General features: G+C 45.2%; 1 protein-coding gene across 1 annotated transcript in view; it reads left to right on the top strand.

Annotated features, from left to right (window-relative positions):
- NAT8L (N-acetyltransferase 8 like) overlaps positions 1-12,833 on the top strand; it is a 48,199-nt gene extending 35,366 nt beyond the window's left edge. The window contains exon 3 of the mRNA XM_039541766.1: positions 10,284-12,833. Coding sequence (XP_039397700.1) covers positions 10,284-10,651 — 368 coding nt within the window. The 3' untranslated portion in view covers positions 10,652-12,833. The remainder of the gene's footprint in view (positions 1-10,283) is intronic.
- Positions 12,834-23,401: the final 10,568 nt, after the last annotated feature.

Here is a 23,401-nt window from a genome sequence, read left to right as displayed (position 1 = left end):
TCCAGTAAAAGATCACCTCTCACCCGCCTTGTCTCTCTAAGTCTATGAAGGTAGATGAGGGTGAAGTTGAGGAAAATTAAAAAGGAACAGGTATCGCAATGGAGGCTTGTCACTGACAAGATGTTTGTTTATCTCTCCAGTAATGATTATTTTCAAACAGCAAAAGCCAGTTTATGCGAGAATAAAATGTGAACTCCTGGTATTAATAGCACCCTATTAATTCTGTTGCCTACTTCTGCCAAGAAAGATCTGTTAGCTATTTTATTTCAGTCCAGACAAAAATATATGAAAAGCAGAAAGGCTGCAGGCCTATGACTCAAACCTGTAATCCCAGAATAGATGGGGGAAGGAGATACACATTCTCCACCCCACGGATGAAAAGAGTCAACAGGGAAAGAATAGGAGGCTTTCCCCCCCCGAATGTCTTTTCCATGTCCTCATTCAGGATGTGTAGAATTGAACTTCTGAGGGTGGTGGTTCTTTTTAGTGGCAGGGCTTCTAGAACTAATTCAGCAAGACGGAAGGACCAGTCACTAGGAAGAATTAGTGATAGGCCTGCGAATCAGCACAGGTTATACTGACCGCTAAGAGAGAGGTTGAAAAGGCAGAGTTTTCCTGTTGTTCTGAAATGTGGTGGTTCACTCTCCGAGCCAGTGTCTTACTTGGCGGGTGGATCTCAGGTCAGCAGTTTACCACCAGTTTGCTCCCCTTCAAATAATGCTCAGCAACAGATGTGCATTGGATGGTTCCCAAGAAGGATTCTTCAATCCTGGCACCAGCAAAAATGAAATCTTGTTTGAGGCTGACAGTGTTTCTTGCCTTTAGGTGGGATAAAATACATTTACAGTAGCAACAGTCCACCTAGAAGGGACAGCCCTGTTAAGTCATTGGGATAGCTGTGCTGGAAATGGGAACAGAATATGGCTTGTATTGTTTAAGCAGATGTATCCTCGCTGCTTTGTTGGCTGGGAACACAAATTGGGTAATGTCCAACATGCCTTTTTTTTTTTTTTTAATTTTAAACTCAAGATCATTAAATCGTAATTATCAAGCCTTAGGTTAAAACTAATAGAAAGGAGGCAGTCACATCACCTTCCCTGTCAGAGCCTGGGCCAGCTGCGCAAACAAAGGTCTGAAAGCACTGAACAAAATGCATCCTAATTCAGTCTCTGGAGCCTGGAAGTCATGGTGATGGGCTGGGTGCATCAGAAATGTATTGAGCTTGAAATGTAGAGCTTGAAAACCCCCCTAAAGCCAAAATTTGAAAACTTCTATTTAAAATATGGACTGGATTTAAAACACCTGAAACTAATTATTTGTTAAGTCTTGGAAGTGATTTGCTTGGTAAGCCTTAATGGCCTGCCCCGCTTGCTGGTCGTGCAGGACCATGCAGAAGGCCAGTTTTGATTTAAAAAGAAAAAGTAATGAAAAGCAATTTCTTAACACAGGTTTAAAAATAGATTTTTTTTTCCTGTTTAAAATTGTTGCAGTAATTTGCTTTAAAAAAAGAAAAGGCAGGAATCCCAGAGGATACTCAATTTATGTGCCTCTAAATCTTAGAGGCATTTGTGTAGTGGACATGGGCACCATCGCTAATCCTAGTCTCTAACTGTGTAATGGACACCTGTGCCACATGTCATTGTGTTGAGAGTAGAGCTAGTTGGGAATTTTTCAACCAAATATTTTTTTGTTGAAAAATGCTGATTTGTCAAAATTGATATTTAATGGGAATGTGTGCATGTTTCAGTGGAGAATAACTTCTCAGGTCTAGGATGGAATTCCTGAATTTGGCAGAGCAGGGCCTTGAACCAGGGTTTCCTACATCTCTGGTGACTTCCCAAAGGGTTATTGGCTAATCTGAACACTTTTTTTGCACCCCACCCATCTCTTGATCTGAAATAGGAAACTTTAAAAAAAATATCTGAACACTTTAGCAGGATGGAAAACCATTTCCTGCCCAGTTTCCATTCTGAGTTCAGGAATGGAAATGGTATAGCTGGAGTAGGGAGAAAGGGGGGTGCGTTGTGTTGCCAGAACAACAAACCACATCTGATCTGGAACTAGCCCTGTAGTCTGATTTGGTGGCACCACTAATTACTGCCATGCTGATGGGTCAGGTTCCAGGGCTGGCAAGGGCCTGAATTGAATGCTGGATAGGCAGCAATCTGAATTGCTGGGGGAGCAGAGAACACCTTATTACTTCCCAGTGAATCATATTTCTCGTGTCACCTCCCAGAATTGACCTGATGTGTTGCCAAGATTCAGGGCAGTCAGCCTGGGGCCTAGTCCCTCACCTTTCCACCTTCTTTTGTGAATTGTCCTTAATTGCTTGATTAGCCTTATTCAAGCTACTGGGTTTGCTCATATGGATAAGGATGTTTTGCAGGATTAGGCCCTAAATGTGGAACTGGATTGGGGGGTGGAGGGGAAATCCTGGAGTCCCTTCCAGTTCTTGTCATCCCTCCAAAGAGCGCTCCCACCCCCACCCCGATCCTGTCCCATGTAATTGAGTCATCTGAATTAACTATTTCATTAGGAGTATTTTAATGGACCACACTTATACAGATGAGTGCATGATGGATGGGCTGATCACAATAACCACAAGACTTGTTTAAAATTTCTGCAGTGCAAAAAGCAGTGTCCTGCTGCAGCCCCACCATTTGTGTACAGAGGGAGTGTGCTTTCCATTTTTCAGCCCATGTAAGTCGCAGAAAATCAGCAGAACGTGCAGCAGCATTGTCAATATGACAACATCAAAGGAGAATTGTATCTGCTCACAATAAATGTGTGAAGACTGGTCCCCGTGTTTAAAATTTTGTTGTTAGCCTAGAAAGCAACGGTGTAATGACTGTTTTGTTTATAATAGGATCAGAGATTAATGTCATTGGAGCTAATATCTTCATCTGAATATGCTGACAAGTCCTAAGGGCTGGGCTTAACCCAGACTTGCTTCCTAGATTTAGTTTTGTAACTGATTCAATTGATTTTGTCCAAGGAAGCTGAGTGCAGCATCTGGTTTATCAGGGAAGTCCTGAATTAGCAATCTTTTTCAGATTTGGCTAACTGAGTCATAAGCAGGTTCAGTGACATGGTGCATGTTGTAAAACCACATCAGTGAATTGTGCAGTGAAAAGCAGATTCTGCATGTTTTGGTGGAAACATTTACTTAGGGGGACAATGCTTATGGAAGGGTTAGACCTTGCCCGAGGTCTTCTGTGGGCCTGCTCAGAGCAAGTGTCCACAATCGTGGTTCCAGTAATCCAGCTTAGCCTGCTTCTCTACATTTCTGGCAGTGTGTCGATGTACTGCAGCAGGTCGTGTTCTTACCGTAAGAGCAGCATCCAAGGATGATCGTTGTAGACATGCTTTGCTTGCTGTTTCTAGGAAAGCAGTTACTAGGTGAAGAAGGATATTCCCTGCTTGCTTATTATTATTGCATTTCCTTTTTATGATGATTTGCCCTTACACAGCATATTTCATCCACATAGATTTTACCGTTTACTATTCTTAGGGATTATTTCACTCATGTGAAGTCACCTGTAGGGTAAAACACAGCGCAGCAGTGCACAAGTTAGAGCAGGAGTGAGAAATAACAATCTTCTTCCAGTGCTTTCTCGTGTCTATTCCATTCTAGGTGTGTGTGCGCCCAGGTGCACAGTTGGGATGTTTGCCTTAGCGGTATCCATAGGGTCAGCTGTGGCGCCCCTTGAGTGCCACACTCATGCACTGGTATATTAAGTGCCGCCGACCCTACACCCTCCTAGTTCCTTCTTACCGCCTCTGAGGGTTGGTCTGAGCACCTTGTCTTGCATCACCAGAACGTTAACCGTTCTTACAGTCCATTGTTCTGTCTCCTTTGGTTTTAGTTATTAGGTACTTAGTTAGATCAGTACGTTAAGTGTTGGAGTAGTAGTTTAAGAGTTACAGTCCCAGCTGGGACTTTGCCTTGGAGCAGGGCATGCCCCATTGCCCAGGCTTTAAGTCATGCTCATTGTGCAGCCAGCCGATGCCCATTAGCTACCCCCACAATAGCTGTTTGTGGGAGTCCCACAGAAAGGACAAGTGCAGGATCTGCAAAAACTTTTGCCCTCAAACTCAAAAGGAGCAGGATATTCGCTTAAGGGCCCTCCTCATGGAGGCTGTGCTTTGTCTTGCCTCGGAGCCCTCTTGATCAGACTCCACACCCGGCACTTTGGCATCTGCGCGCAGTGCACCACCGGCACCGGAATCCACTCGGCACCGTTCCCCCTCACTGGTGCCTAAGAAGTGGTCGAAGTCGACGGGCATACTGGCACCGCAAAAAAAGGGGGCTTTGGGCAAAGACCTGTGTTAGGCCACATGCCCACCCCGGAGCTACTTGGGAGCACTGCTGCGGTCATACCCCGTAGTCCAGCCAAGGACCCACCTCCAACTCCCGGGACCAGCAGGGGGTCCCGGCTCCTCATTAAGCCATCTGCCCAAAGCAGGCCTGTCTGCCAAAGAGCAAGTAGGCTGGTCGGCACCGTGTACACCAAGCCAGGCGATGGACCTGGCTAAGGCCACAGCATCTATGGGCAAGCCAGTTATGGGACCACCCCCTAAAGCAGCGGAGCATCCCCAGATCTCAGGCGTCAATCCCCATCACCGCAGCCTAGGACCCTGGCACCGCAGCCTCGGTCCCTGGTCAGAAGACCCAGATCCCTGATGCCAAGATCTCCACCTACAAGGCACGGGACATGTGAGTCATGACGCTGATCCTCGTACACACGGTACCATCGGGCCTCCCACCAGAGATTGCCATGTCACAGATCACCATCGCCCAGGCAGTCGTCCAGGTGTCGACCCCTCCCCCCAGTGCGGGATCATTCTCGGATGCGGCAGTGGTCTTCAGCAACCCGGTACTGCTCTTCAGGCAGGAACCGTTCCTCGCCCGATCCTTGCTGGAGTCAGTTGAGGGTCAGACCCAGGCATCTACAGCTTGGCCCTGGAAGGGCAATGGTCCAAGTCTGAAGGACAGTTCAGCCCCTCACCAAAAAAGGCGAATCACCACCGGGCTGCAAGACCGGCGTGCTTCCTGTGGTGGAGGCAGGGGCAGTGGCCCACTCAGTGGCAGTACCGGCACCCGTGGCATGTACCTTTTTATACCGTTCCCATACTCCCACCATTCCTCCCAGGCCGCATCGGACAAGCTGCCCCTGACACAGCCGTCACCGGAGTCTGAGCACAGTGCTGAAGCCGATGCAGGGGTGAAACAGCAGGCCCCGATGCCCAAGGAGCCATCCCCAGATGAGCAAGGGGAAGCCGCCCTTCCTCCTGCGGTGCAATTGTCTTTTGTCATCTCCAGACGAAGCGGTGGCAGGCCCCTCGCAAACAAGCAACCCCCCCTCTATGGCTTCAAGAACACCAAGCCCTGCTCAAAGGGTGGCTGCTAACCTAAACTTGGAGGTCAAAGAGCTTGGAGGAGTCCAACTTTTTTAATGTCATACCCTCCTACACCCTGGCCTGGGTTACGTTACCCGTCCACCCAGGGGTCCTAAAAATTGCTAGGTCTGTGTGGCAAACCCTCTCTTCAATTCTGCCTACTTCCACGAAGGCAGAAAAGAAGTACTATGTCCTAGTAAAGGGATTTGAGTACCTGTACACCCACCCTCCAGCGGGGTCCGTGGTCCTGTCTGCCATCAACGAAAGGTACAGGCAGGGACAGGTGAGTGGCACACCGAAAAATAAAGATGCCAAGAGGCTGGACTTGTTTGGCAGGAAAATTTATTCAACAGCCATCCTGCAACCTGTTGGACTCCATCAGAAAGTTCAGGGAGGGCCTCCCAGAGGACCGAGTCCAGGAGTTTGCCGCCTTGGTGGAAGAGGGCAAAGCAGTGGCAAGGGGTGCCCTCCAGATGGTCTAAACACTATGGACTCAGCGGCCAGGGTAATCGCCTTTGCGGTGGTCATGACGTGCAGCTCCTGGTTACAGTCCTCTGGGTTGTCCCAGGAGATGCAGACTATCCTTTAGGACCTCTCGTTAGAGGGAGCAGGGCTCTTTTTGGAGCTGACTGATGCACGGCTCCATGGCCTTAAAGACTCCCGTGCCACCCTCTGTTCCTCAGGCCTACACACCCCTCAGCAGGCTGCAAAGCCATTCCGACCTGCTCCACCTCCGACAAGGTCATGAGGTCTATCTCGGTCCAGCTCCTACAGAAAGAAGGACAGAGACAAAGGATTTAAACATCGTCACCCTTTGTCTTCCTGTTCCTCTGCCCAGCCTGGTTCTTCCAGAGGCCAAGGAAGCCAGAGGCAGGCATTTTGAGGATGCGCCCAAGGATGGCACCCCAGTCACTTCCCAGGATCCACCTCCCTGCTCTTTCCTCAACTGCCTGCGCCCCTTCCGATTGGCCTGGTCGCAGCTGACTTCAGACCGTTGGGTGCTCAACATAATATCTTCGGGCTACACCCTGCAGTTCATGGTTGACCCTCCCTCCAACCCCCACTTCCCTGTCCCTTTTCAGGGACCCTTCTCATGAGCAGCTATTCATTCAAGCGGTCGAGAATCTCTTACACCTGGGGCGGTAGAGGAGGTCCCTCCAGACTTGAAAGGGAAAGGGCTCTACTCCCACTATTTCCTTATCCCCAAAGCAAAAGGGGTCTCAGGCCCATTCTGGACCTGTGCCGCCTCAGCAAGTCTCTCAAGAAGTTGAAGTTTCACATGGTCTCTCTGGCCTCCATTATTCTCTCCCTAGATCCGGGAGACTGGTACACTGCCCTCGAGTTAAAGGATGCATATTTCCATTTTCCTGGAGCACATGCAGACGTGGCTGGCATTGGTCTACATCCCCAACAGACACAGCATGGACTGTGTGGTCAGGGTCCTGGACCATTTACTGTCATCACTCACGTGGTGGCAGAATCCTGCTTCTGTGTTGGAGGGAGTTTCCTTTGCAGCTCCTTCCCCATCGGTGACCCTCATCTCCGATGCCTCGGACCTGGGATGGGGAGCCCACCTGGGCAATCTCAGCACGCAAGGTCGTTGGTCAAGTCATGATCACTCTCTACACATCAACATCAGGGAGCTCAGAGTGGTTTGTCTGGCCTGCTAAGCCTTCCTACCTCACATAAAAAGCAGGTGGTCCAGGTCCTGACAGACAATACAGAAGCTATGTTCCATATCAACAAGCAAGGCAGAACCAAATCGTCTGCCCTTTGCCAAGAAGTCCTCAGGCTCTGGGACTTTTGTATACAACACAACATCCTGCTCATAGCCGCATGTCTCCCCAGGGCCAGGAACGCTTTGGCAGATTGCCTCAGCATGATTTTCTCATCTCGCCACGAGTGGTCTCTCCATCCAGAAGTGGTCAGCATCATCTTCCAGAGGTGGGAGACTCCCCAGATGGACCTGTCCGCATCCAGGAAGAACAGGAAATGCCACTTTCAGGGGATTGGCAGAGGCTCCCTGCTGGATGCTTTTCTGCTCCTGTGGTTGGGAGCTTTGTTGTACGCCTTCCCCCTAGTGCCGTTTAATTCAGAGTCCTCATGAAGATCAAACAGGACAGGGTGGGGTGATCCTCATAGCGCCAGCTAGGCCGTGCCAGCGCTGGTTCAGCACGCTGCTGGACCTCTCGGTTGCTGCTCTGTTACAGCTGCCATTCAGGCCATGCCTGCTGTCTCAGAACCACGGCAGTCCTCTGCATCCAAACCTGGCAGCACTGCACCTGACGGCTTGGCTGCTGCGTGGTTAAATGCGGAGGAGCGGGAGTGCTCGGCTGGTGCCCAGCAGGACCTGTTGGGCAGCAGAAAGCCCTCCACCAGGGCGACCTACCTGGCTAAATGGAAGCGGTTTGCTTGTTGGACCTCAGATAAAGGCATTCAGCCTGAGCAAGCCTCACTGCAGTTAACCCTGAACTACCTTCTACATCTCAAGCTCCAAGGCCTATCTCTTTCATCTGTCATGGTTCACTTGGCTGCCATCTCAGCCTTACATCCGCTGCTTGAGGGTAAGTCGGTTTTCACTCAGGATATGACTGCCAGGTTCCTCAAAGGGCCTTGAGTTCCATTACCCGCATGTCAGGGACCATGTTCCTCCATGGGCCCTGAATCTTGTGCTGTCACAGCTCACGGGACCCCCCCACCCCTTTGAACCTCTGACTTCCTGCTTTCTCCTTCTCCTTTCCTGGAAGGTCGCGTTCCTGGTTGCAATAACATGCATCTGCCAGGTCTCTGAGATTAGGGTGCTCACCTCAGAACTGCCCTATATGGTCTTTTACAAAGACAAGGTACAGCTATGGCAGCACCCAGCTTTCCTGCCCAAGGTGGTCTCAGTTTCATATGGGCCAGGACATTTACTTAACCTGTCTTTTTTTTCCAAAGCCACATAAGTCGTAGGCAGAGCACAGATTGCATTCCCTAGACGTCCGGAGGGCACTAGCGTTCTACATTGAAAGATCCAAGCCATTCCGCAAGTCAACACAATTGTTCGTTCCAGTGGCCAACAGGATGAAAGGTCATCCAGTGTCCACTCAAAGAATTTCTTTCTAGATCACTGCCTGCGTTCGCTGCTGCCACGATCAGGCAAAGGTGTCCCTTCCAGCGATTATCACCGCCCACGATATGACTCTTCAAGCCTTTTCAGCAGCTTTCCTAGTCCAGGTGTCTATTCAGGACATCTGTAGGGAGGCCACCTGGTCATCCATCCACACATTTAGGTCACATTATGCACTTACCCAGCAGGCCTGGGACAAAGCTGGCTTCAGTAGAGTAGTGCTGCAAGCCACTAGACTCTGAACTCCAAACCCACCTCCAGGTATACTGCTTGTGAGTCACCTAGAATGGAATCAACATGAGCAAACACTCAAAGAAGAAAAAACGGTTACCTACCTTTTTGTAGCTGTTGTCCTTCGAGATGCATTGCTCGTGTCCATTCCATTACCTGCCCTCCTACCCCTCTGTCAGAGTTGCTGGCAAGAAGGAACTGAGAGGACATAGAGTCGTTGGCACTTAATATACCAATGCATGAGTGCAGCACTCAAGGGGATGCCACAGCCGACCCTACGGATACCTCTAAGGCAAAAATCTCCAACAACTGTGCACGTGGGTGCGCACAAACCTAGAATGGGATGGACATGAGCAACGCATCTCGAAGAACAGTTACGGAAAGGTAGGTTGTTTTTTTTCCAGTTGACAATGCCATGGAAATTTTAAGTAGACAGACTGCAAGTACTCAATGGGAATTCTGACCTCTGCTTAGGATCAATATCCCATGTTCTAGGAGGGAAGCACTGTAGGACACTAAATGACATGACTGGTTTTACGTTTCACCTGAAAGGCAACAATATCCCCAGTAACTCCTGAACACTGTGACGGGCTCTGGTTCATTATTGACTCAGCGGGGAAGAATGCTGCCTACTAAATCATTAACATAACTTCCTCCAGCTACTGGGGTTTTCTTGTTGAGCTCTTGTCCAAGGACTCCGTGCACCCAGCCCTGCTTGGCTTTGAGACCACAGCTGAAGGCGGCTGGCTGCACGGCTACTTGGTTTATTCTAATTTATACTGTACACAAATTATTCACATGTCCCATGGAAATAGTCCTTTGACAATGCAGGTTACATCAAATAAGGAATTTTTCAGTAAAACCTACAATAAAGAAGCTCATTTTGCAGCTGTTTTTGACACAGAGCACCCTCTAACTAAGGCCGTTCCAAGAAACCAAAGATATGTAATGTTGACGTGTTAGGGAGAGTTAATAAATTCCCTTTGTGTGCTTTACTGGAATAAGTGCAACACCCTTATACCAGATAACCTTTCTAATAGGGCAGGGTGGCATATGGGATGGTTCCACTTCACCATTTCCATATGATTTAGGAAAAGTGAACCCCTGAGTTTGACACATTTTTAGGCTTTCACCTGAGAATTAAATCTTGGAGCAGGTTGAGAACAAATTCCCCTGGTCACTTTACACTGGTGTATTGTCTAATGTCCTTTACAATTTTGGTCTCAAACAGGAAGTCTGATATTTCAAATTGGCGGAGATATTTTTTTACACATCTCCCTCTTGGGCAATAACAATCTCTTACCAGTCTTAAGAAAGCAATTTTGGGCCAGATGCACAGAGGTATTTAAGCACCTAAATAGGCAGATAGGTGCCCAGTAGAATTTTCAGTAGCACTTAAGTAGGTTGGGTGCCCAACTCCCATTGATTTCAGTACTTTTATAATCTGGGTCTGTGGGCCTAAGGTGATGTATTAAGCCCAGGTAGGCTTATGCAGAAGGGCAGTTGCATTCTTCAGCTTCAGATTCTGCTTTGTCTTCTGTAGGCTCCTGCTTCTGGGTAGCTGTGTTGGATGGAAACGTGGTGGGAATTGTGGCTGCGAGAGGCAACGAGGAAGACAACACCGTGGAGCTGCGCCGCATGTCCGTAGATTCCAACTTCCGGGGTAAAGGGATTGCCAAGGCCCTGGGCCGCAAAGTGCTGGAGTTTGCCATGCTCAACAACTATTCCTCCATTATACTGGGAACCACGGCTGTCAAGGTGGCAGCCCACAAGCTGTATGAATCCTTAGGGTTCAAACATGTGGGCATCATTGAACACTACACCCTCCCTGGGATGACGCATTCCATACTAGAGAGAATGTTTTTCCAGCTTCGCTACCACCGCTACCGCCTGCAGCTGCGCGAAGAATAGAAACAAAAGCAAAAAAAAGTTTTTCTCCTATCCCCCCAAAATTGCCCTTTTTTTTCATTATTTTTGTTTTCAGTTGTGTTTGTTTCGTTCCCTCATTTCATTTTTAATTTGCTTTGTACAGCTTGATTGTACAAAATAAGGATCCTTCCTCGCATGCTGTAGGTGGTGGTGCTGCTGAGGCTGGAAGTACTGCTCTCCTAATGCATACAGTGTTAATGACCTGGCAGGTCAGAGTGGACCCTACAGCCTGTTGTTCCAATCTTACCCAGGTACCTACATAAAGCACAGAAACTTACAAACATAATAGTACCACTGGTCTGGTGTACATAGTCTTTTTTTTTGTCAAATGTAAGATAATGTAGTGATGACATTCATAATACAGTAAGTGCAGAAATATTACTTGAATGCATTTCTCAGTATTTCATGCACCAGTAACTAGAATATGCATTCATCTTACTATAAATTACTGGTTAATAGTTTTCAAAGAAAATGTGAAAAAAACCGCTTGCTACAATGCATGAAGAGGAAGTGTGTGCACGCACTCAAACACACAGCACTGCCATCCAGGCACTGGTGTTGCACTTTTTTTGGATGTGCCTCATTCTGCCAAATATCTGAAAGAACCTTGGTGCATCCAGTAACCATGACTTTTTCTCCATTCTCATTTTCCTTCCTAAGCCAGCAAACAGACTTGAACCATTTGAACTCTGAGCCCCATTGTAACATATTGTAAAGTAAGATCAAACTTAAATATCTCCTGTGCTGTTCTATATCCATGCATAACCTGCAGTCCTGGGCCAGACTTCCGCATGTGCATTGGAGTTTCTCTTTGCTGCCTTCTGGGTTTGTTTGTTTTTTGTTTGGGGTTTTTGTTTTTATTTTTTTTATTTTTTTTAAATTTTATATTTGTTTTGGCTTTTGCTGAATGGTGTCATTGAAGCATAATGGAGGCTGCAGTTTCTATGGCAACACATTTGCACATTAATGTGAGCAACAAATCTAAACACTTCAGACAAGCAATGTGTGACAGATAATTGCATTTTGGGAGTGTGGGGGGGAAGCATACATATTATCTTAACCAGCTGCTGTTTAATAATTGTAGGTGGCCTCACTGCAGCCTTCCATAAAAGGTAACTAACTGCTTTAATGTCAGATTTGTGAATTGTACAATGCAAAAAGCAATGCAAAGCAGATTCGGCATGTGTCTGTACCTAATATGTATGTACAGTGCCTGCCAACAAAAGAATAACCAAGACTACAGCTTCTTCTAGCCTGAAATACCAATTTTATAACTTATTTAAACAAATAACAACTTTGCATGAATTATGTCGGGGAAAAATCAGTAGGTTTTAATTTTTTATGATGTGGTATCAGAAATATTAAAAACATTTCTGGTTGCACTTAATTTTGGGTGGGTGGTAGGATCCAGCTATCTTATTACATTTAAAGGGAAACCCCCTTTAACTTAAGTTCCTGAAAAACAAAGTTACTATTCTATGAAGTATTGTGTGTGAGGTGGGGGAAAGAAAATCATGATAAAATTGATAAGGGACTGAACGTATGTTCCTAACACTTATAACTATAGTAGAGGCAACTAAGTAGGAGAGTTTCAGAGAGGAGGGAACACATTTATCCTTGTCAAATCAAATAGTGGAGACAAGTAAGAAGGGTACTAGAAAGAATGAAAGGAAGACCAGACAGAAGGCTTAACTAGTAAGAAGTGGGACAGAGAACACACATGTGAATTATATTGTGAGGTGGAAATTAAAACACTAGCCTTTCACTTGCAGTCCAGGGTCTTCGTCTTTCCTGCACTGAGATTCATCAATGTAAAGGTCCAGAGTTCATTAGTTCTTAACTGGCTGGTAGCCCATGGTACTGGCCTGTTAGACAGGAGGGCCAAACTCAGGAGTGTCCATGCAATTTCTGCTTACCAAGGGCGGGAGCATCTCCATGGGTGCTTCTTTCAATAGGGAGGAAGCCTCCACATGCTTAGCAAGTGTTAAGAAGAAAGGCAGCTTTCACAGTAGAGAAATTGGAGCCTAATGAGAGGGCGTGAGGTTAGTCTCCTGAGCCCAGCGCTTTCATTCATTGTCTGCTCTTGCTTCTAGCTGGCAGGGATGGAGAAGAGATTCCAGCTTCCATACGCAATACCAGATCCAGGAGTGAGCAGGGTGAGGGGTACCAGTGTAGGCACATCCGAGTCAGAAGATTTTGTGCTATTACTCTGTTAAGCAATTCACACTCTCAGCCCTGGCTTTCTGCCTGCCTCAATCTATACCATACATAAAATGGCAGTGCCCTAAGGTATATTGTCCCAATAATAAAGGGAGAAAGTAGATAATGGAGGGCACTATTTCAAGAGAGCTTAATTAACACAATTTCTTTGCGGGCCACTATCTATTTTTTAAAAGTCTTTCTATGCTGTACATTTCTCCTGAAGTGGAGGGTAGGGGTTTTTGTATAGTGTACAGAAATTGGCATAATATTTTCTTGCTGCTTTCAGTGATTTATTAACTTGAGTAAAAATAGACCATTATAAAGTGTTAGCAAAAGTGAAAGGAAAAAAAAGTTTGTGCCTTTTTTAGTTTATTTTTTTTTTCTGTTGCTGTAGAATCACTGCACCAAAACCTTTCCAAACAATGAAAATAACTAGTCTCTTAACGAAGGGGAAAATGCATAAATTTAATTGTTTTTTTTTATTGGGGTGTCTAATTAAAAGAATGTTCTTGGTTTTGACACCTGTGCCTTTGTAATATGCCTCATTCATATCTATGTGATAAGCCAAAACTGGTTCAAATACCCTAATCTCCCACAGAGACAGAAACACAGTTAAGTCACCAACTTTCTTTAAAAAAAAAAAAAGAAAGAAAAAAAAAAAGGTTAAAATGTAACATTATTATTATTGTATCTCTGACCGTAACACCTTTGATTTGCATAAGCGAGATACGCTTTTAAAATATGCAACTTGGAAGGTGCTATGGGAACTCTGTACTTCTAAACATGTGGGCAGGGCACCAAAGTTGTAATGACAGGAATCAAGATGCTGCCTCTCAGAGATGTATTATTGTGCAAATTTATTTCTCTTAATTGCCTGTGTGCCCCTGCTTTGTCAGAAATGCATTTTGGAATATTTAGTTTGGTGGGAATGTGGAGCCATTGTTGTCTGTCCTGTTCGCTAGCTTTATCTCCAGACAGAAGTCGTTCTTGCTGAATGTCTTGCTATTGTTTTGCCAAACAATGACACCAGAGTGATTGGTAGAACTCTTACTAATCTAAGCCCTGTCTGTGCTGGCATTCGCTGGGAACTCTCCAGCTGCTACAGGAGCTCCACCTCTGGTAGCAGGAGTGAGAGTGCTAGTGTAGACGAGGCTCAGGTATCTTTATTGCTGCTTGCTAGATCTCCTCCTTTGAGTACGGTTAGACAACTCAGAGATTAAAAACACCGGATCCGCCAGTGCAGTCTTAATTGTTGTACCTGCATTTTGGGGGAAACTTTCCCCAAGCATGTTAATCTGGACCCAGCCTTGGAGCCAGATAATCCCCTCTATTTCCTGTAGAATCTCTGTGGACTTCAGGCTACAAACTACTAATGCTTATCCCCTCCCATCAGAGGGCCCAGTTTGGGCCACAAGGCCCACTCCTGCAGTTCCTACTCAGACAGGTCTCCCAGTCTGCATAGAGACAGCAAGATCAAAGACTTGTTTTTGTTTTTATCCACCCAGAGTCTCAGATAGTTGCATCCTTTTTTCTCATTGCAAGAACCCCAGAGCACATGTGATGTGACACGTCTCACCGCAAAAACTCCCAGCTTTGCATTACGTATTAAAATGCAGCTTGCTCTGAACCTACTGCTGCTGGAAGCCATGTTGCTGGACAGACATATGTGACAATACCAGTCCTTCTTCATTCTGCTTGAACGTTTCTTCGAGTGATGGTCCCTATTGTATTCCACTGTGGGCTATGAATGTGCACCATGCGTCCAGAGCTGGAGAATTTGAAAGTAGTGTCCATTGGTCTGCACATGCACCCTGGCTGACCACCTGCCTCCAACCGAGGGGATAAATGGCAGGGCAGACCAGCCGCCTCTCCGTCACCTCATCGTCTGGATCAGAACCTCTCTGTCTGTAGCTTCAGCGTTGGCCCTTAAAATAGGATTTCGTGTTGTAAATAGTTCTAGCATTTTGTACAGATTTCTCCCAAGGTTCTTGCAGAGTTTCACTTGAACTAGTCGATCCACTTACTTACCTGTGTTTTTCCCTAAACGGCACGCTTCCTCAGAGGAAGAGAGACTCCATGTCCTTGATGTGCAGTGAGCCTTGGCCTTTTACCTACACAAAACAAAACCAGTCAGGAAATCCCCAGGACTATTTGTCGCTCTAATGGAAAGAATCAGGGGACAAGTGTTCTGCACCAGGGGGTTTCCAAATGGATCTCCGACTACATCCTATTCTGCTATCCACTATCAAACCGCCCCCCCCCCATGGTTGTAAGCTCGTTCCACAAGAGCACAAGCAGCGACTATATCAGCGCTTCAGGAAATGCGCCACCTTGATAGGGGTAAAGCAGCCATGTGAAGCTCCATTCACACCTTTACTGGACGTTATGCCCTAGTCCAGGGCTCCTCTGCTGATGCCTCCTTTGGAATGTCTGTCCTTCGCTCAGTCCTAGTGTCTGCCTCCTCGCACCCTCCTTCTGCTGAGACACTGCTTGTTAATCACCCACAGCGGAATACAAGAGGGACCTTCACTTGAAGAAGAGGAGGAGGTTACTTACCTGAAACTGGAGGTTCTTTGAGATGTGTGGTCCCTATCTGTATTCCACTTCCCGCCCTCCTTCCCCTCTGCTTCAGATCTTCCCTGATGTGTGGTGAAGAAGGAACTAGAGAGGTGATTGGTCTGTCCTGCCCTTTATTCCCTTGGTCAGAGGCATGAGGTGAGCCAGGGCGTGTGCGCTGACCAACAGCCACTACTTTCAGATTCTCCAGCTCCGGACACACGGTGCGTGTGCGTAACCCGCAGTGGAATACAGATCTCGAAGAACCTCCAGTTACAGGTAAGTAACCTCCTCTTACTGGCTGTTGTTATTTAATACTGGTATACAGCGGTAAGTGTGTAAGGGGCTGTACAAAGAGATTAAAGACACGGTCCCTGCCCTGAGAAACTCTCAATCTAAGTCTGCAGTTGAAAGAACCTTTAGAGGATCTTCCCAGAGGGTTAATTCTAACACTGTAGAGAGTTAATTTCTGTACTAAATGAGAGACTATATTAAATATGAATTTTAACAATGTTTAGACACCTGTTACTGTTCCCTATCTATGAACAGGCTCTCAGTGGGAGAAAAGGGGCTGCCATTTTAGTATTTCCATGCAAGCCCTCCAGACTGATGCACAGTGAGGTGGAACAATCACAGATTGTGTGTGTGTGTGTCTCTGTCTCTCTCTCGCTCATCATAAGGGTTGGAGTTTATATATTTATTTATTTATTTAGTAAACAGCAGGTTAAACCACCTCAAATTCAGCTGGAGAGTGTTTTTAAGAAGTAATAGAACATAGTATTTGACAACAGCTGTGCCACTGCCTGCTTTTCCCATGTATGCAAATGGATTATCCCTGCTCTCTGCCCCATTCTGCACTGTCAGCATCACGGTTGCAGCTTTCTAGTTAGAATCCTGACACTAAAATAAAAACTGTTTTGGTGATTCGTTTGGCTGCAGAATGTAGATTTACTGCCTGCAGCCTTGACCCTGCTGTTAGCTCCATGTATGTGGATTCCTGCAGGGGTCAGGGCCAGATCCTCTTGGCCAAACCCTCCTTGCAAGATCAGGGCCTAATATTTGTATAGTCCCTCTTAAAAATTGTAAATCACTAAAGGGAAAAATAAACATTTGATTCACATGTGGCTAATATTAACCTCATTAGCGCCTGAGCCCTCCTTGGGAGACACCTGAGCAGTTCTCGCTACAACAATAGTAGTTGTGTGTGCATGCTAAACCGGGGGGCAGAACCGGCCCCTTGGTGCCTGCTCTGAGCAGTGCCACCTATAAACCATGTGTCGCATTGACAGCTAACCCCGAGCTACAGGAATCTAGACCCCTGACTAGGCTCCGTTCCATTCAGAGATACTAAGTGGTTAAAGCAGTATGGAAAGTGGGTTCTAATCTTCTCCAGGCCTCCTCAACTGATATTGTCACAAAGTCATGCCATTTCCTCTCCAGTGAAATGGTCAGCACCTGCAGGAGGTGTAGAAATAGCTGCTTTAATCTCTGCTTTGACAGGCGCTTCACAGTGCTTCTTGCCATGGGAGCTTTCAGAATTCTGCACTGATGACACGGGGCTTTCCCCCTAAGTTGCTACTGCTACAGGGTATATACAAGATTATTTTTCAGTACCACTTTAATGCTTCCTAGGTTCCCCTCTCCATGATTGTATTGCAGTCTATTCGCACACAGGACTGTGGGCTCCAGATACTGTTTTTATGCACAGAGTCCTACACGTGTCAGTAGAATAACAATTTCTCCTTCCTAGTGCATCCGTGGAACAAAATTATTGGGTATAAGTAGCGGGAATGAAACTTAATTCCAAGAACTGTGTTTGTGATTAATTTGTAGAACTGCCTAAGTTTTGATTTGAAAATTGCCAGCTAGCAAATATCCACATCAGTTCATTACCTTGCCTGTATGATTTTAAAATGAGTATTTGTGTAACAGCCTGGCATTTAATGTAGTTAAATCTTGTCAAGGGTTGAACAGTTTTTGATTAGTTGATTGTACAGTTGTAGGCTGAAGCTTGGTTTTTAAAAGTGCTTATCTGAAATGAAAACAAGAATTTAACTAAAATGTAAAATACTATAACAATGTTCTATGCATATGTGATCTTGAAATGTAACAGCACCAAATTATTTATTTGAATGGCCACTGAAACTCGGTGTGAAAGTAGAGTGTGAGTTACACTGTGTAAAGCAGTGTCAGAGTTTGCATCACAACAAAAGAAGTACACTTAAATCCAAACGCAGAGTACAACACAGTTTATCAATGTAAAAATTAGTGCAACTTCCTTTTAAAGGATCAAGTGCCATGAGTAACGTATTAACGTCCCGAGGCCCAATCCTGGAGACCTTACTCACGTCAGTGATAGAGCATGAACCGGGAAGATGACTGGAAGTCAGGAAACCTGGGCTGTGTTCTCGCCTCTACCAGTGACCTCCTGGGTGACCTGAGGCAGGTCACTTCACCTCACCTCTGTGAATCATTTTGAGAACAATGATAGTTTCTTTCATTTGCAAAACTCTTTGAGATCCAAGTATTATTATTACTCGCATGTGTAAGAGATGCAGGATTAGGCCTTGGCTGGCTGCTATTCTGAAGTGCACACTTCTAGAGTGCAAATCCATGCAGCGAGGAGCTCTCTCAGGTCCCTGTGACTTCAGTTGGAATGGAGGATGCTCAGCATCTTGCAGGGTCATGCCCTTAGACCCTTGTGCTCCCACTGCAGTGGGTGGCAGAATTCCCATGGATTTCACTGGGAGCAGAATCAGGCCATTGGATTAAAAAAAATCTGATCAATGAAAAACAGTTGCTTAGATGTTTACAGAAAGTCGTCACTCTCCTTACTATTGTCCTTTGTAGCGTTGAACCATATCAGTTCATGATCTGTATCTCCTGCCTTTTAATTTTTCCAGAGTTTATGGCTGAGATGCTGATGACTGGATAATTAATCCTTTCTGCAAGGTGTTCAGAATTGCTAGACACACATGGGCAAGAGCCAGCTCCTGTTACCTTTGAATTAACAGTTCAATTTTAAATTTGCTCTAAGCCTGCATTTCATTAGAGCCTGGTTTAATTCTATTGCTGTGCACTCTATTTAAAGTCCTAATGAAGGTATTTTAATTCCAAGCCATCTGGAGTCCTGGGGTTGCATACACTATGCCACATAAAGAAAAATTAATGGATGTGGAATTATTAAATCATTTTGAAAATGCAAAAGGATCAGTTTCCTTCTTCGCAAACCATACTCACACCAAACCTTGATCAGGAAATCTCATACCCTTGTGTTTGTAGCCAGAGGTTTTTACCTCTCCTCAGTCAGAGGGATATGTATTTTCCCTCTCTGCCACTAAAAGACTTACCTGAATTATCTTTCTAAGCATCTTTGGCTGAAATTAAAATAGGCTAGCATGCAATGTAAACAACTGAGAGTGTAGTTAAAAGACAATAATTTAAAACTAAGCTAGAAGTCAACATTTGGAGTGTGCAAATTACTGTTCAATGCTTTCTTTGTTTTACAGCGTGGTTAGGTTTTTTTGAAGAGGAAACAATTTAGTGTTAAAGTTTAAATAGTAAAAGGTGGAAGTTAATTAAATCAACAGTGTAACAAGTACATAATGCAGCTGTAAATTTCTTTATAGGTAACATGTTTGAATGTGAAATCAGCAACTGTAAACATAATGAAGAATATATACTAATATTGTTTTCAATTTTCTTTATCCAAACCTAAGTTTAGACATTTGCCTTGTATGTATATTTTTCTTTTCTTTTCTTTTCTTTTCTTTTTTAATAACTGGGTTTCAACAAAAGCATCCGCTGCTTTTTGGTGGTTCTTATGACGGTCCTGGGCTGTTATCTTTAAGCAGTTTGTGTGCTTGCGTTATTTTATTAAGGCTAAAAAAAAAATCTTCTTGAAACTAATGCAGTTAAGATAAAATCACTTCTTTGTAGTGTTAAACAGATTGTGTAGTATGCATTTGCCGAAATGTCCATTCAATGTCAACTGAAAAAAATTGGGGCTAGATGATTAACAGAATTGTTAGTGTCCAAGCGAGTGTTCTCTTAGTAAAAATCATGGGTTATAAGATTTAACACGCTCCTCAATGGAAACTCAGATTCCCCTCAACGGTCTCCTATTCTGCATCTCTTCATACCTGTACAAGACCAATGTGAAATAAGTCTTGTGTTTTCTATGTTCAGCATGGTATGTACTTTGTAACAGGAAGCGGCTGCAAGTCCTTAAAGACATATTCTCCTATGAACATACTGTACTTTAAAACAGCAATAATTACCACTGTAAAGAAAATGAGTGTGTTTGCAAAGATGGGGGGGGGGGGCGGGAAGGAGAACGGGAAAGTAGTAAATGAAGACAGTAATGAACACACTGGCAATCAAGTGCTGCTATTGTAACTAGGGAGCAGAATTAAGTACTCTAATGGGCCATTGGTCTTTGAGACTTGAACTTGATACACAATCACCCAGCTTGAAGACAATAGAAACACCCCAAGTCTTTATACAATGCAGTATCTTCTTGGTAGAATCTTAAAAGTAAGTTAGAGTAGTCCACCATGCCTAGCCGGAGAGGGTTGGCCTTTCAGCAGATAGATGAGAGCGCTGTTAAAAGTAGCATAGAGCAGCGTCTCTTCTGCAGTCTCCTAATCCAGTGTTTCGCTACAACTCTGACTCAACAATAGCAGAAGATAGACTAAAGGAATGTACTTTTCTGTGGCAGCACACAGTGAGGATAATCAGTACTCTTGGTAAATGTTCGCATACTGTCCACATGTATCAATACAAACCAGTTACTACAGCATGCGTCAAGAAATGTTTTATATATGCAAATTACTCCTCAGTATATCTTTAGGCATTTGAGTCCCAGCCTATAAACTGCTACTCGACGTAGTGATCTCTCTACTCAATCTTCCATTAGCAGAGTACTGAAACACTATATCCACTCAGCTCTGAAATGAAGGCAGTGTGTCTTTAAGAAGAACCAAGTGCGATATTGGAAATGAATGACTTGTAGGTATTTAAGTTCTGTTTCTGATGGCCGTTGTAACTGTGAAAATTAACCAGACCTGCTGTGATAAATTTGGATAAATAAGGTTTATTTGGTTAATTTTTTATAAGTGAAAACTGAAAAGATGAAAGAGAATTGTAATATGAAAGCAACTGCTGTAAATGTATGAATGAATAAAATCTAAAACATACATAAGTTATTTCTAAACTGCATTGCGGTGAAATTACTGACTCTGGTCTTGGAGTACATGAGGTTTCAGAAAATTCATACGCTTTTTGTCAGGGATGGAAATGCTGCAGTAAAAATACTAGTTCTCTCTCTCTCTCTAACCACTGGCAAATAGGAAATACATGTGTCATATATGCCTCTGTTTTACCATCCCCAGGCACTCACGGTTCACTGACTAATCCCATCATAGTTAGAAAAGTGTTCTTCTGAAGATATGTATTTAGTAAATAGACAATCACAACTAGGCCCTGTGTTCACACACATTAGTCTGCCAAGACAAGCTTTGCAGTTGACAGACTATTGGCTTGGAATCACATACTGTAACTAAGAAGTGTTGCTTCCTGAGGCTCTTGTAGATGCCTGTGGAAACTGCTTGAGAGTTTCTGCTCCATACTAAACGTATCACAGATGTATCTAAAGCCCAACTGAGATCAGTGCCTAATGGGGCAAGGTGCTGTATACCCCCAGGGCACGAGACAGTTCCTGCTCTGAAGAGTTTACATTCTGAACAAAGGGCAGAGGAAAGAAGAAGTGTTATCCTCATTCCAGAGACAGGGCTCTGAGGCACAGAGAGTTTGACCCATATCCTCAAAAGTATTTAGGTTTTAAATTCCATTATTTCAGTGGGAGTTAAGCACCTATATACGCTGGGGGGACCTGGGGTTAGAGCTGAGTTGTCCAAGGTCACGGGTGGATAGAATCCATATCACCTGCATCCCAGGCTGGTGTTACCCCCAAGCTTTCCTTTTATTTATTTTTTAATTTAGTTAAACTAGCACAGAGCACACACCCATTACAAATCCTCACATTTTTAGGTGGAAAAGGGTTGGTTAATGAGCTGTTTTCTCTCCTACCTTAGATACTTACCTGACCCCCTGTCCCTACTACCTGAGTGCCACACGAGCTGCAGTGTATCCTCCTAATACCCCTCACCCCTAAGGAAATGGGAATTAGGGGAAAAACTGCAGCCTATACCCCTCAGTCACACGGGCAGAGCTCAATGCGTATGATACAAATAAGCAAAACTGAGCCCCACTGAGGTGACAAAAAAGCCAGTTTACAATGCCAGGAGGAACTCAACAGCACGCTGCCCTTTCAGTAGGGTTGCTCCAAGTGTCTGTTACCACAGGGACATGTCGGTACTGCAGCGGGGAGCATGCCACTCAGCCTGGTTAATGGTGTTAAAACTAGCTTTGTGGAAGTGGAGGCTCAGGCTCGCTGCCCAAATTCACCCCCAAGGGGGGGGGGGCTCTGAGCATGGGGGGCTAGCCTAAGCCTTTGCTGGTGCTGCAGGGTCTAGGCTATTTTTAGCACACTAGTGAAGGTAGCGGGAGTCTGTGTGTTTGGGCCGGGGGCATGGTCTTAGCTGCAGTGTAGCCATAACGCTAAGAGGGGATGTCAATGAGTTCTGCAGTTACTTGCCTTAGTGCTCCTGCTACCTTGGTGAAATGAGCTGTAGATTCTCCTCCTGCCCCCCCCACCCCAAAACCAAACAAACCACTAATGCTGTGCTTAGATAAAATCCTTGTCGATGCTGCAGCTTAAATCACTGCGTAGCTCAAGTGACTTGTTGCTGAGCTTGCATACAAGCAGCTGACATGCAGTGAAGGGTGTTGAGCATGTGATATAAAAAGCTGCCCCTTGGTCTGTCTCTGTATTATAGAAGTATACAACCACATGGGAGGGTGATGGCACTGCTGTGTCTGAGGTCTCAGTATTGCCATTTAGGGTTTAGCCTGATTCCAGGTGTGCAGATTCCCTCCCATGGGCAATCATAGCCTTTGCCTGCACAGCAAGATTTTTTTTTAATGTATCAGTGCTAACCCCCCACCCCCACACACACCAAAAACAAACCTAAAAGGCCTTTGACTTAGGTGTGGGGGAGGGGACTCAAGCTTTTTCAGTTTCTGGAGCAGTATCGTTCCTCTGACGTGGTCTGTAAAAAATGCTTTGAAAAATTAAATGTGGTGGTTAACGTGTAACTGGGTTCTAAGCCTTTATATGTAAAAAGAAATCCATTAACTTAGGCTCGGGGTGGACAGACAGGTTCAGAACAGGATTAAAAACTATCCAAAAGGTTTATCCAACCTTGAACACAATCACATGCTCTCTCTCTCGCTCTCTCTCTTCTATACAAACTAAAACAACATTTTATTTTTGTGAAAAAAATTACATATCAAAAAACTGTTCATGGTCTTGTTGAAAACTCAAAGAAAAGCTCTGGTTTGTTTTTGACAAGTGAAAGTTTTTCACCTTGTGGGTTTTTGACCAAAACATAAAAGATACATTTGTAATGGGGGGGGGGGGGAGGGAAGAATCCCTCCTTACCTGAGCAGCTATAACTTTGTGGCGTGGGAAAGGACCCTGCCCTCCCCATTGAAACACAGTCAGCAGTGTGAAGTCCAACGCTGCTGGAAGCCTCTCTGCTGCGCCTCAGGTGCTGTTGAGCTCCCACCTGAGCCACAGAGCGCAGCTGTGACTATGGGAAGGTCAGGCAGGGGGTGTGTGCATAGGTGGATAAACGTCCAAATTTGTGAAGGCCTCGTGGCCTTGCTCCAGTTCCCTTTGCCTTATTACTAGCCAAGGCGGAGGCGTTTTAAAATAACCATGCTGCACCTCCACAGTTTGCAGTCACTCTTCAGGGGCATGTGCCACAGGTTCAGTATTCCAGAAATAAGTACACCTCTACCCCGATATAACGTGGTACTCGGGAGCCAAAAAATCTTACTGCGGTCTGT

The sequence above is a fragment of the Mauremys reevesii genome, linkage group 5, assembly GCF_016161935.1.
Source record: "Mauremys reevesii isolate NIE-2019 linkage group 5, ASM1616193v1, whole genome shotgun sequence".
Taxonomy (NCBI): Eukaryota; Metazoa; Chordata; order Testudines; family Geoemydidae; genus Mauremys; species Mauremys reevesii.
The sequence above is the reverse complement of the archived record's forward strand: the minus strand, read 5'-3'. Positions and strand labels throughout refer to the sequence as shown.